At 39.7% G+C, this 13,654-nt stretch overlaps 3 protein-coding genes across 5 annotated transcripts in view; 2 read left to right on the top strand and 1 right to left on the bottom strand.

Annotated features, from left to right (window-relative positions):
* Positions 1-13,654, top strand: part of chst8 (carbohydrate (N-acetylgalactosamine 4-0) sulfotransferase 8) — a 409,028-nt gene that overhangs the window by 355,137 nt on the left and 40,237 nt on the right. The window lies entirely within an intron of this gene.
* LOC109202681 (uncharacterized) lies at positions 5,683-9,069 on the top strand. Its single transcript, XM_019360607.1, has 6 exons — positions 5,683-6,166; positions 6,429-6,557; positions 6,764-6,957; positions 7,454-7,601; positions 7,697-7,901; positions 7,981-9,069. The coding sequence occupies exons 1-6, from the start codon at positions 5,957-5,959 to the stop codon at positions 8,283-8,285; spliced, it is 1,191 nt and encodes a 396-aa protein (XP_019216152.1). The 5' UTR covers positions 5,683-5,956; the 3' UTR covers positions 8,286-9,069.
* LOC109202683 (uncharacterized) lies at positions 7,182-10,885 on the bottom strand. 2 transcript variants are annotated; one of them, XM_019360613.2, is made up of 6 exons: positions 10,732-10,885; positions 10,160-10,422; positions 9,774-9,964; positions 9,547-9,640; positions 9,173-9,366; positions 7,182-8,552 (listed from the first exon to the last, which is right to left on the bottom strand). In XM_019360613.2, exons 1-6 carry the CDS (start codon positions 10,819-10,821, stop codon positions 8,365-8,367), a joined length of 1,020 nt encoding a protein of 339 aa, XP_019216158.1. In that variant the 5' UTR covers positions 10,822-10,885; the 3' UTR covers positions 7,182-8,364. The 2 variants fall into 2 exon arrangements, with proteins under 2 accessions (XP_019216158.1, XP_019216161.1); XM_019360616.2 differs by having other exon boundaries at positions 9,183-9,366.

Below are 13,654 nucleotides of genomic sequence, written 5' to 3'. Positions count from 1 at the left end.
CAGCAAAAGTGAGGTGCATGTCTGCGTGTGTATGGGGCCATTGGGTGCAGTCACTATAGCAACCAGGCTCACACCTGCCTGCCTAACGAGCTCTGTCCCTCACTCTGCCAAGATTCATCTTAACTACTTCTCTTTCAACTGCTGCTGTGTCCACAGTGTTTGCCCTACAGCCATCATTTTACCCTCAAAACGTCGCCATCGATGTTCTCTTTCCAACAGCATGTCTTTCAAAGCTCAGAAATATAAACTTTTTAAACTGTGTGGATCCAAGTGGAGGGATCACATTTCAGTCATTCAGTGATTCAAAGAATATGAACTTTTAATATTCATTCAGATGTTTTCTGACTCTAAATTTTCTGTTCTCATTTCTTAGGTTTTCCCAATTTTAATTTAAAAACTTTTCAGCTATTTTCCAACTTCTTCTGTGTGAACATCAGCTTTCAAAAGTTCTGCACTTTTGTTTTCAGGTTAAAAACTCTGCATTTTCCAGCTCATTCAACATTTTTATTTTTAACTCAAAATTCAGCAATTAATTCATTTCAGTGCATACATTCAGATTCAAGCATTCACACTGCAGTTTCTTCAGAAAATGCACTTTCTAGTTGTGTGGATGCCCTCAAGGGCTTCCACACTATTGAGTTCCTGTTTCTCTTTATTGTGTGGATGCCCTCAAAGGGCTTCCACACTATTGAGTTCCTGTTTCTCTTTATTCTTTATACTTTATTATTCTTCTAGTTGCTCCGTTCTTCGCCGTTTAACTACTCCGTGAGTTTTCAGCCGATTTTCTCCGTTCAAACTCTAAACTGTTCTGCTCTTTCTGCTAATGACTGCTATGACTTTTGGTGTTTATTACTGTTATACTTTTTAAAATATTACACTTTTTTCCTTTAATTTGTCCTATTGAAATGAATGGGAAACTTCCACAATTCTGCTAAAACCTGCTTGTTTTTGAAACTTAACTACTTTGTCATACTTTCACCTAGAAACTCCATTCAAACTTTAAAATGTTCTCAGATTATTGGGCTATTCCTGAGTGATTCAGCTTTTTCAGATCTTCTACCGTTTAAATCTTATCTGTCTTTAAGTTTTCAGTTGCAAAATTGTGATTTTTCAGAAAATACATGCGTTGCTATGGTTGCTATGCAATTAAGTCAGAGTGAGTGCTGGTCCGTTCTGAATTTTCTCTTCATGTCTGAACAACTTCTTGCTACTCGCTCAATTTCCACTCAACCCCCACAAATTATACATCAAAACGTAGGTATTTTTGCTGGCTTTCAGAAAATGTCACTATCTTTATTGTGAGATTTACCGTTTTTTCGCAATTTGCCTCGGAGTGACACAAGGTCTGACAACTCCCCATTCAAAGTCTATGGGGAGGTTTTGAAATTCAGAGCTGAAATTCTGTAACGGGAGGCATTTTCAAATCGCCATATCTCTTTAACAAAGCAAAGTTAGGACATGAGGCTTGTGCCAATATATCTTCAGACACTGCTGACACTCACAGTGGAAGCAGTTTTTACAGTTATCTTACCGTTGAGCAATGAATTACGTTTGTTTGAGGGGTGGAAATCTGTCCTTCTCTCAGTCTTCAAACTCTGGAAATGAAGCCGTTTCTTCTCTCGTCATATCTCCGCGACGGAGGTAGAAAGAGCAATGAAAATCGCAGTCAAAGTACACCAAAGTCCGCTGATTCACCCAGTACAAGAATTATGCTGCTAGCCCTCCTAGTTTTTGAGTTACACGACGTTTTGTAACTCCAAAAAACGGCGTTTTTCGCCTCTCACCGCGATCTATTTTCTGACTGCCCAAGTATCTGTCTTTCAGACCACCGCCCCCTTTCCAGGTGGCGCAATCAGTAATGACACGGCTCTGCAGCTCAAAGGTCGTGGGTTCAATCCCACCTTGGTCCACGTTTTTTTTTTTCACTACAAATTGATACACTATCACAGACCTGTAATTTATATTGCTAATTTATTACAATTCTGCAAAGTTTTATGATTTTAGCAGCTTTTCTAATTTGGACCTCAGATTCCTCTTTAACGCTCCATGGCAGAAACAAGTACACAGCCTGATGAAGCAGACAGAAGCAGTACCTCTGATTGGTGAAATTGAGCAGAACCAGGTTGTTCTGCCTCTTTTCAGCAGAAAGTTTGTGTTTTCACCTCTTATCAGCACAAATGTCAGCCACTTCTGATGTTTTTATCAGAATTTTCAGCTTTTTCACCTTTTTTCAGTTATGTGAGAACCAGTTTGGCTCAATGAGTAGCTGAAAATTTTCAGCCTGTTCTGCTCTTTCAGAAGAATTTCAGCTTTTTCACCTCTTTTCACAACAATTCAGCTTCTTCGCCCCCCCCTGCATATTTTTTCTCATCATATCTCTTGGTGGGACAAGAACTGCTTTGGCTCAGTGAGATGAGCAGCTACTGTGATTGCTTCTTTCCGTCTTTTCAGCAGAAATTCTGCTGATTTACCTCTTTTCAGCGCAATGTTCTTCTTCTTTCCATCTTTTCTGCAGAAATTCTGCTGATTCACCTCTTTTCTGCAAATTTTTCAGCTTTTCACATCTTCTCAGCACAGAACTCAGCAGCTTCTGCTCATTTACCAAAATTGTCAGTTTCTCCATCCCTTGTGTTTGTCGGAACAAGTTTAGTTCAGTGAGATGAGTAGCTTCCTTGAGACCAGAAAGACCAGGTTCAAATCCTGGTCATGGGATTTGAACACCTGTTTTCAGCACAAATCTCAACTTTTTAGCTGTTTTAAGCAGAAACCTGTTTTACGCAGAGAAACTTTTTTAACTAAGTTTCAGCTTTTTCACCCCTTTTCAGCAAAATTTTCAGTTTCCCAGCTTTTTCAGCTATTTTCAGCAAAAACATCTTTTCAGCAGAATTCTGAAAAGAGTTCTGCAGAACACTTTTCAGCAGAAATTCTGCTGATTGAACTCTTTTCAGCAGAATTTTCACCTCTTTTCAGCCCAAATTCTGCTTGTTCACCTCTTCTGCAAAATTTTCAGCCTTTTCACCTCTTATTAGCACAAATCTCAGCTGTTTTCAGGAAAAACTCTTTTAAGCAGAAATTCTGCTGATTCATCTCTTTTCAGCGCAACTTTCTGCTTCTTAAACTCTTTTGAGCAGAAATTCTGCTGATTCATCTCTTTTCAGCGCAAGTTTTTGCTTCTTTACCTCTTTTCAGCAGAAATTCTGCTGATTCACCTCTTTTCTGCAAAATTTTCAGCCTTTTCTCCTCTTACCAGCACAATTCTCAGCAGCTTCTGCTCATTTCAGCAAAATTGTCAGTCTCTCCATCTCTTTCCTTGTGAGAATGAGTTTGAGTAATTGAGAGTGACTTTGGCTTAGTGAGATGAGTAGCTGCCTTGAGACTAAGAGGGCGGGGTTCGAATCCTGCTCAAGGCAACATTTTTTTTTCACCACCATACAACTTTTTGCAACTTCTCATCTTTTTCAGCAGACAGCTTCAGCATTAAGGCATCCACACAGCATTTTCGCAGGAAATGCAAATTTTTCTAGTTCTTTATTATTGTGTGGATGCCCTAAAAGGGCTTCCACACTATTGAGTTCCTGTTTCTCTTTATTGTGTGGATGCCCTAAAGGGCTTCCACACTATTGTTTTCCTGTTTCTCTTTATTATGTGTGCCTATGCCAAGAGGCACACATATTACTATTCCTCGGATTTATTATTATGTGTGCCTATGGAAAGAGGCACACATATTACTATTCGTCGGATTTATTATTATTATTATTATTATTCTCCAGTTTCCGCCTGAAATTTTGCAGCGAATCTCGCCTCGCAGTTTTGAGACAAGCTTCATATATGTTACCTCATTTTGTGCGGCCGGATCTGGAATGGTGTGCTATGACTTTTGGTGTTTATGAATTTTATAGTTTTTTAAATATTAATATTTTAGTGAAAATTTTCCCGCGCTCCTCTGCCAAACAGTTTTGACATTAGGATTACATATGTTAGATCATTTTGTGCGGCTGGAGCTGGGCTAGTATGGTGTGACTTTTGGTGTTTATAACTTTTATAGTTTTTGAAATATTTAGATTTTAGTGCAAATTTAGGCCAATTCATCTTTTGGCGCCAAATAAACAGACTTCATTTGTGGTGTCTTGGCTCTCTCTAGTGGTATACCGGGAGTAGTACAGCCGAAAAGATTTATCCTTGTGTTGAAAACTCCATATCCCACAATTCATAGCACGCCTCTACAGAGTGAACAATGGCGGCCACCACTTCGTTTTATATGTCTTTTATTCGTGTTTCTAGGTCACAAAATAAGCTTTTAAGATATTTTCAGGCGAGAATCTAGGTGTGTAAACTTCAAATATCTGCTTGTTTTATCAAGACATCCCATATTTAGCGACAGTGCTCTGACTATGTCGGTCCTGCCTGACAGCTAGCCGGCTACCTAGCTAGCTGCCGCACTTGGCTGCAAATGGATAGCGAGGGGACTCTCTCTGTAGTTTCACCTCCCCGGTCTCTCGCAAATGCTCGCATAGAATCGGAGTTACAGCTGGATGTGGAAAAAATAACTGAGTTGTTTGGTGGTGCTATAACGCGGAGCTACAACAGTGGGCAGCTATCCACCGGTGTATGACAGAAAGGATATGCCGCGAATGAGACATACGAGGCAGGCGACTGGTGTTTGCTAACGCGGAGGTCAATCGTGGATCAGGGAAAGCGAAGGCAGGAGCGTGAGGTGAACTGAATTTCAGGTAAGAAGTTATGACCTGCACTCTATTTGGGTCAGATATAAACGGAGTTTAGGTGTAGTTTATTTAGCAACAGTTCTCTTACGTGTTGCTGATAGCCGGCTGGCTAGCTAGCTAGCGCCGCTAGCTTAGCTAGCTAGCGCGGCTAGCGACCCTTCGTGAAAAACCACCCAGGCTTGGCTGATAGTGAGGTGGCTAAAATGTGTTTAATCGCCCGATCGCTCGGCAAGGGTCTGTGTCTTAGCTGGACTTATTTTTCGTTTATATGGGCCGATGATGCTGGTCGATGTGGAAAAAATAACTGAGTTGTTTGGTGGTGGAGCTACAACAGAGGGCAGCTATCCACCGGTGTGTGACAGAAAGGACATGCCGCCAACGAGACATACGAGGCCGGGCAGGCGATTGCTAACGCGGTGGTCAATCATGGATCAGGGAAAGCAAAGGCAGGAGCGTGAGGTGAACTGAATTTCAGGTAAGAAGTTTTGAACTGCACTCTATTTCGGTCAGATATAAACCGAGTTTAGGTGTAGTTTATTTTCGTTGTGCTGACTTTTTCAATCACGTACAATAACTCGTACTGCGTTCTAGCTAGCACGACGGAGTTTCTATACAGCTGTGTGCGCATGTTGAACTTTATGACAGCCTCCCCTGTCGAAACTTCAGTCATGAAACTGATCAATGATCGGCGTTTCTCTCTTGTTTGTTTATCGCGCAAAACAACAGCAGCACGTTTAAGCTTGATCAGCTGTTGTTAGAATTCATTTGCTTTTAATTTCTGGTATCAGCTGATGTTTGCTGGAGCTACAGCTGTAAAAACGGCAGATGTCCTTACTGAATCATCAGAGCTGAACTGGTGATGGAGAAACAGGTTTACTCTTTAGGTGACATGAATAAGTTGAAGGGAAGTTATGAACTATTTTTGACAGACAAATACAGGGAGTGCAGAATTGATCCGTGTACTTTTCGGTATTTGAAGTTTCGTTTCAGAAAGTATAATTTAAAAAAGAAAATGAGACACTTATTTAATTCTCAACTTAAAAAGCTAAAATGAAAAACGTAAAACAATTGTTTTTTTCATTTTGTCCTTTCGCACATCAGAAACGAAAAACCCAAGAAAAAAGAACGAGAAAGGGCCCTTTATTTATTTTGTCTGAACCGGAAGTTTTAGTAGGTCAACAACCTGTACAAGTGATGCGCAAACTTATGGCAAACACTGTAGTGTGGACATCATGACGTTGGAAAAATACTCAGACGTGATCATGGAGATGGCAAAACAAGGCCTGTCATCGGAAATTATATCAGAGCGTCTGTCATATGAACACGGGGAAGTGAGAGGATTTTCTGCGAGAAATGTTAGAAAGTTTTGTGCTGAGCAAATCACTAGCTGTCGACTCTCGGACACACGGTTGGAGCTTGAGGTGACACAAGCTATAAATGAGGTAAGGTACTTTCTTCCTTCACCTTATGACTGTGTATGGTTGTCTTAACTGGGTTGTAAGGGGGTTAGTCTAGACTGTGTGCGCGCGCCCGCGCGTTTTAGCGTCTTGCGGGTGGTGGGTAACGTTAGTTATTTTAAAGATGTCTCTCACTGGTATTTGTACAGTTAATTAGCACAATACTTTAGCTTTACACATTTGCTTTCAGAATAAGCTACTTTACATTTGTTGTTCTAGTAGTAGCATGATCTTTTATTTTAAACAGGTGGGCCCAACATATGGCCGCAAAATGATGAAGGGCTATCTGTCCACAAAAGGGGTACATGCTGCAGAGGGACGAATTGGGTCAATTTTAAGAGAGGTGCATCAACCTTATCATGAAGCAAGACGCCAGGTAGCCTATGTTATTTAATCTTCCACTAGAACTGTATTCCAATGTTCTTTGTCATATTTGTGATATACATCATGTAATGGTAGGGCCTAATTCTGTTTAACAGATGTACGCCCTGCTTTAACAGTTACTTGACTCTTCCTCAAACGTATGATCAAATCTGCCTTTATCCAGTCAGCTGTCATTTATTTTTGTGATTTTTTTGTAAGGGAGCTCGGAATCTTAATCCCACACCGTACCATGCTGAATGCATGGGGCACAAGGTTCACCTGGACCAAAACGAGAAACTTGTAATGTTTGGAGTCACCCATGTTTTAGCTGTAGATGGATTCAGTAAAAAGATTGTGAGTCATTCCACAATGCCAATCAAAAACAACTTGAGCATCTATGAATATGTTTTCAGGTAATACAACCTCTCAAACCATTTATTTCATCTTAAGTGTTTTGATGGACATGTTAGTCATATTGGACATGAGCTGCACCCAAATTTACAATATTTGAATTTAAATTAGACATGCAACAGATGGGTCTGGTTATGTTCCTGAATATAATATATTAAGAACTTACCAAACATTTTGATCAACATTTTCTATTAATGTAAAAATAAATAAAATGGAATTGCACATGAATCATTTAACTACTTTATTGCAATTAATCAGTGTTCATTTATGAATGGAACAAGGTTCTTGGATTTCCACATATCTTTCAATTGTTCTGACATACATCTAAAGTCTGAGCATGACAGTGACATTGCAAAGAAACTTAAGAAATATATGTTGTCCTACTACAACTAAAATATTACCCAAAAAAAACATGAATGAATACATTCAAAATAATAACACCTTTGCTGGTCTTAAAGCAAAATAGTTAATAAATGTTCTTTATTTTTCCTGTACCAGACCTGCAGTGATCACCTATGGTATGTGGGACCAGGTGCGAGTAGACCATGGAAAGGAATTTTATTTAACACTGTTCATGCAAGAGATGCTGTCACATCATCGCTTCAATCAGGAGAGACTGCCTTATTTACAGACCTCATCCACAAGAGTAAGATTTAAGTACCATTAACATCAGCTGAAATTCTTATACTATTACGTGTACTACTACGTACATTTAAGACATGTTTCTTTTAACTCTTTTAGAACCACACAGTTGAAAGGATTTGGCCTGAAATCAACAACCGTGTCAACTACCCACTAAAAACTGCCCTACTCCAGCTGATGGACCAGGAGGAGATAGATATGGAGGATAACCTTGTGCGATACTGTGTGTCCAATCTAACCTGTCAGCTGTGTAACATTGGTCTTGCAAGTGTGGTAGAATCATGGAATGCTCATAGAATCCCAGGTAAAAAAAAAAAAAAAAAAAGTCAGATTGCTTACAACCCTGATAATGAACATTTAAACACCTCCTCTATTTTTTACAGGAAAAGGCATACCAAATCACTTTGCAGAACATGGGTGTAAAAGAAGAATTTCTCCAGAGCTCTTGCCAAATGCACTTGAAGCAGCAGACCTTTACAGGCAGCACTTGGGATCTGCACTCAAAGAATATTCGACTTTTGGAGTTGATCCCTTCACAACCGAACAGGACAAACTTAGAACAGAGAGTCATTTTGCAGAAAAATATCCTGATATTTCACATTTGTTTTTTAGAGCCGTAAATGGTGACTTTATGCCATACAAAGAAGCTCTGCTCTGTCTCATAAACATAACTCAGAGAAATGTATGAACCACTGCATCTGTAAACTGTACAGAACAGACAAAAAAAAAAATCAACTGACTGTAAACATTTGTGTGTACACACTACATTACTCCTCTGCAAAAAAAGATTTCAATACAGAAAATGCAGCTGTTAGACCAGTAATTTGTAGAACTCCGTTGTTACTCTCCCTGCATTTTGCACAGTGCTGTGATGTCTCTTGCCACTGTTCCACACATGTCTTGCAGCCAATAATGCTTCTGCAGCACAGTGAGAACACTGGATCCTCAATGATGTCTGCAAAAGTAAATCAGATAAGTGAGACTGTTATCCATTTATGTTGAATTTAGTTCAAACTATAGGTTCAAAGTCAGTCTTGACATAAATTTACAGACAGCATGCAGAATATTTTTGGTTATTCTGTAATTACTCTTGTTCACGCTGTTCTGAGAAAGTCCCTGTCTATATTTTTGTCTATAATTGATGAGGGGCAAAATCAGTACATTTTCTCAATTAGCAAGCAAGAAAAATGAAAAAGTTACAGGTACTTGATTCAATATATGCAACTACAGTCCCATTTTAAATGTGAACTTTTTAGTTTTACATTACTGTGAACAGTGTACCGTCACCCATACTGACATTGTAATCAATTTGAAAAGCTATACTTTCATAGTCAAGATTGCAAGGAGAACCCAAATTAAATGTGCATGTAAACTTTTGAATGTTATGTTACAGTAGACCTGCATCTTGATTGTCTGTGCCTAAGTATTTAAATGGACACTGCTGAATAAAGAGCCTATGTTTGGTAAAAAAATGTTTGTCCAAAGTAATGATTGAATGTGGTTTGACATTGTTTTAATTGTAATTAAAATGTTAGTGTAGATGTAATGTATTTACTAAGCAACATTTGAACATACTCATACAAACCACGCAGCTAAATCCCTCCTTGAGTGTCTGCAGCTTGGGGGTTGTGACTTTCTGGGCAACTGCAAGATCAGTGAGCTCTTTGATTGCTGCTGTGACAGCTGGCAGACTTTGAGATGCCAACACCAACTCTTCTATTTTGTCACTCACTTCTCCCAAACTGGCACTGTCATCATCTTTACGGCTGCTACAAATAAAATGGATAATCAGATGTCAAAGCTACTTACTGGCTTAAAGAAACATCACATCACTTACTGATAGATGATGATTTATGTAGTGATGTCTTACTGCTATTATAGGATTTAAATCAAATTAATTCTTCTATATTGATGTTCATCCTATAGTATATACATATTTATTCACATACCTCAGTTTCTTCCTCTTTGTTCCCTGGAGGCAATTAAAGTCTTGTTCAGGCACAGCAAGAATTTTTCGTGCATTTTGTCTCCAGTACTGTGACCCTACAGATGAAAAACAAAACCAAAGAAACCTGTTTAGAAGCCAATACCATATTACCCAATAAATATTACAAAGAGTCTGGTAAGACATGTCTCTCCATAAGATATGGGCTTTAGCTGTAATATTATGGCTCACCTGTTGTGCCCTCCGACTCCAGAATTGCATTGCCCTGTGCATCTGTCAAAATTATTGGGTTGTAATTACCAATGGCATCTTGCACTTTTCCTACTATCCCTTGAAGCGTAGCCTCAGACTCCAGGAATCGTACAACCACCATTCTATTGGGAATCAACCTCCCACCAACTACATCTGCAAAGTACACTGATCTGTAAAACAAAACATAATAATTTTACATATCTTGTAAAAGACAGCAGGCCACAAATCCATTCAGTGATTGCTATAGGCAAATTGTACTAAAACAGCTTTGCTATTCTTAACAATTCAACTATCCATGCACCTTATGTTTCTTTTTATTTTGCCTGTTCTGTAATTTAATATTCAAGAACACAGACTCATCCTACCTCTGAAATGTTTTGGAGGACATAGGGGAACTTGAAGTAGCCTGCTGTGAACGTGAAGGTGCAGACGCTGCCACAGCTGGTGCTCGCATAAATGCAAAACGCTGCCCGCTGGAACCTGCTGTTGGAATTGACTCCATGTCTTCTCCGTGGACTTCATAGTGACCTCTGGGTGTAAGGTCTAATGCGCTGAAAACACCAGAGACCGCACCGGGGAACATAGCCACGTTTGAATCATCCGTGATGTACAGAGTATGCGCGGATACCTGTTTAAGAAAAGTTTCCGTAAATCACGTTGCTCTGCTAACGTGTTACTCCTGTGCACACGGTTAATAGGCTCTAAAGGCTTACTTATTAGCTAGTAGCCGGTAAAAGTCAATGAATAACTATTTACACATTAGCACATGTGCACAATTCACATATTAGCACAATGAAGACGGCTAGACATAGTATTAGTAAAAGTAGGCCTACATGAAATCACCAAATGTTAACGTTAGCCGTTCCGCAGTAAGGAAGAACAATAACGTTCATAAAAAAACTGCTGAAAGCAAAGTTTGCGAAGTTTACATATCTACCTGAAAGATGCGACCCAGTTTTTCTGCAGTCATGTCTTCGTCCCGGAGTGTCACTCTCTTAGTTTTCCTAAAAACAACGTAATGGTCCATCCTCTGTTTATTCCAGTGTAACTTTAAGGCCGTCGATCTCTTGTGTGGGGGACGGTGTGCGCGCGCCATAAAAAACGCGCAGAAGAAGTACTTCCCGTTTGAGACATTGAAAATGCGTCTATTTTTTTGTTTTTGCGCTAGTATACTTTCATTATTTGAATCACGAAGAAATCCAAAAAAGCACGTCTAATTTTAAGTGTATGACGGCTATTTGTTACCACCGAATGAAAAACAAGTTATTTTCGCCCATTTTATTCTTTATCAAAAATTAAAAAAATGAAAATTCTTTTAAATATCGTTTTTTCGTTTTGGTTTCTGAAACAAAACTTCAAATACCAAAAAGTACACGGACTCGAATTATTAGGCAAGTTGTATTTTTGAGGAATAATTTTATTATTGAACAACAACCATGTTCTAAATGAACCCAAAAAACTCATTAATATCAAAGCTGAAAGTTTTTGGAAGTAGTTTTTAGTTTTAGCTATTTTAGGGGGATATCTGTGTGTGCAGGTGACTATTACTGTGCATAATTATTAGGCAACTTAACAAAAAACAAATATATACCCATTTCAATTATTTATTTTTACCAGTGAAACCAATATAACATCTCCACATTCACAAATATACATTTCTGACATTCAAAAACAAAACCAAAGCAAATCAGCGACCAATATAGCCACCTTTCTTTGCAAGGACACTCAAAAGCCTGCCATCCATGGATTCTGTCAGTGTTTTGATCTGTTCACCATCAACATTGCATGCAGCAGCAACCACAGCCTCCCAGACACTGTTCAGAGAGGTGTATTGTTTTCCCTCCTTGTAAATCTCACATTTGATGATGGACCACAGGTTCTCAATGGGTTCAGATCAGGTGAACAAGGAGGCCATGTCATTAGTTTTTCTTCTTTTATACCCTTTCTTGCCAGCCACGCTGTGGAGTACTTGGACGCGTGTGATGGAGCATTGTCCTGCATGAAAATCATGTTTTTCTTGAAGGATGCAGACTTCTTCCTGTACCACTGCTTGAAGAAGGTGTCTTCCAGAAACTGGCAGTAGCACTGTGAGTTGAGCTTGACTCCATCCTCAACCCGAAAAGGCCCACAAGCTCATCTTTGATGATACCAGCCCAAACCAGTACTCCACCTCCACCTTGCTGGCATCTGAGTGGGACTGGAGCTCTCTGCCCTTTACCAATCCAGCCACGGGCCCATCCATCTGGCCCATCAAGACTCACTCTCATTTCATCAGTCCATAAAACCTTAGAAAACTCAGTCTTGAGATATTTCTTGGCCCAGTCTTGACGTTTCAGCTTGTGTGTCTTGTTCAGTGGTGGTCGTCTTTCAGCCTTTCTTACCTTGGCCATGTCTCTGAGTATTGCACACCTTGTGCTTTTGGGCACTCCAGTGATGTTGCAGCTCTGAAATATGGCCAAACTGGTGGCAAGTGGCATCTTGGCAGCTGCACGCTTGACTTTTCTCAGTTCATGGGCAGTTATTTTGCGCCTTGGTTTTTCCACACGCTTCTTGCGACCCTGTTGACTATTTTGAATGAAACGCTTGATTGTTCGATGATCACGCTTCAGAAGCTTTGCAATTTTAAGACTGCTGCATCCCTCTGCAAGATATCTCACTATTTTTGACTTTTCTGAGCCTGTCAAGTCCTTCTTTTGACCCATTTTGCCAAAGGAAAGGAAGTTGCCTAATAATTATGCACACCTGATATAGGGTGTTGATGTCATTAGACCACACCCCTTCTCATTACAGAGATGCACATCACCTAATATGCTTAATTGGTAGTAGGCTTTCGAGCCTATACAGCTTGGAGTAAGACAACATGCATGAAGAGGATGATGTGGACAAAATACTCATTTGCCTAATAATTCTGCACTCCCTGTAAACACCAAGCTCCTTTTTTTGTGTAGCTGACAGCTGGTAACTGTGCAGGGGCGGATCTAGCAAAGCTTTTGCCAGGGGGCCAGGTAGGGCATTAACAGAGAAAGGTGGACATAAAGATATACTTTTCTTTCTTACTCTCATATAAAATATTTAGCTTTTATTAAATGCTTATCCGAATCTTACAACCAAAGTTTGTATAATAATACACAAGGTTGGCTGTAGACCATTGTTCATCATTCAGAACACTGTGTAAAAATAACAAAAAACAAAAAGTGAATGCAAAAGTGCATATATATATTTATTTTATGTGTTTGATGTGTGTGTCGGGGCGTGGTCTGCAGTGCCGCTGCAGGGGAGGTGGACCCACGGGTGTAAAGTCTGTGCTCTCTTGGCTGTTTTTTGGGTGTGTGTTGGGCTATGAGTTGAAAAGCTACAGCTGCCTGTGTGGGTACACCAACCATGTGTGAAAAGTGGTTCATAACGTACTGGTTCAAAGTGTGTTCGTGCAAACATTGTCGGGGTCTGCCGTGGTACAGAGGGACTTCTGCTTATGAACCTGTGTGCACAGCGTCTGCAAATCGGGGCTGTACAAAGTCACTTCATCTTTACCCAAAACTGTAAGCTGTCATCTGTGAGGCGCGAGCGGTGTTTGTTTTTATCATAATTCATGGTGGAGAATGGCTGCTCTGCTGAGTTTTGCTCTCTGTAGCTGTATGAATGGCAAACTACACTGATTACCAGCGGCATAGGCACACATAAAATTTCTTCTGAAATTTTCCCTTTCTAGTTATTATGTGTGCCTATGACAAGAGGCACACATATTACTATTCCTCGGATTTATTATTATTATTATTATTATTATTATTATTATTATTATTCTCCAGTTTCCGCCTGAAATTTTGCAGCGAATCTCGCCTCGCAGTTTTGAGACAAGCTTC

This window comes from Oreochromis niloticus, linkage group LG1 (genome assembly GCF_001858045.2).
Source record: "Oreochromis niloticus isolate F11D_XX linkage group LG1, O_niloticus_UMD_NMBU, whole genome shotgun sequence".
Lineage (NCBI taxonomy): Eukaryota > Metazoa > Chordata > Actinopteri > Cichliformes > Cichlidae > Oreochromis > Oreochromis niloticus.
This window is presented reverse-complemented; position numbering and strand designations above follow the sequence as displayed.

What these genes read in the sequence shown, in the direction of transcription:
- LOC109202681 (XM_019360607.1), top strand. Translation starts at nt 5,957, where the DNA reads ATGACGTTGGAAAAATACTCAGACGTGATCATGGAGATGGCAAAACAA. An exon ending in TACAGACCTCATCCACAAGA is followed by an intron (nt 7,602 to 7,696) that starts GTAAGATTTAAG and finishes TAACTCTTTTAG; the next exon opens with AACCACACAGTTGAAAGGAT. An exon ending in GAATGCTCATAGAATCCCAG is followed by an intron (nt 7,902 to 7,980) that starts GTAAAAAAAAAA and finishes TATTTTTTACAG; the next exon opens with GAAAAGGCATACCAAATCAC.
- LOC109202683 (XM_019360613.2), bottom strand. Translation starts at nt 10,821, where the DNA reads ATGGACCATTACGTTGTTTTTAGGAAAACTAAGAGAGTGACACTCCGG. An exon ending in TCCTCCAAAACATTTCAGAG is followed by an intron (nt 9,965 to 10,159) that starts GTAGGATGAGTC and finishes TTTGTTTTACAG; the next exon opens with ATCAGTGTACTTTGCAGATG. An exon ending in GGAGTCGGAGGGCACAACAG is followed by an intron (nt 9,641 to 9,773) that starts GTGAGCCATAAT and finishes TTTCATCTGTAG; the next exon opens with GGTCACAGTACTGGAGACAA.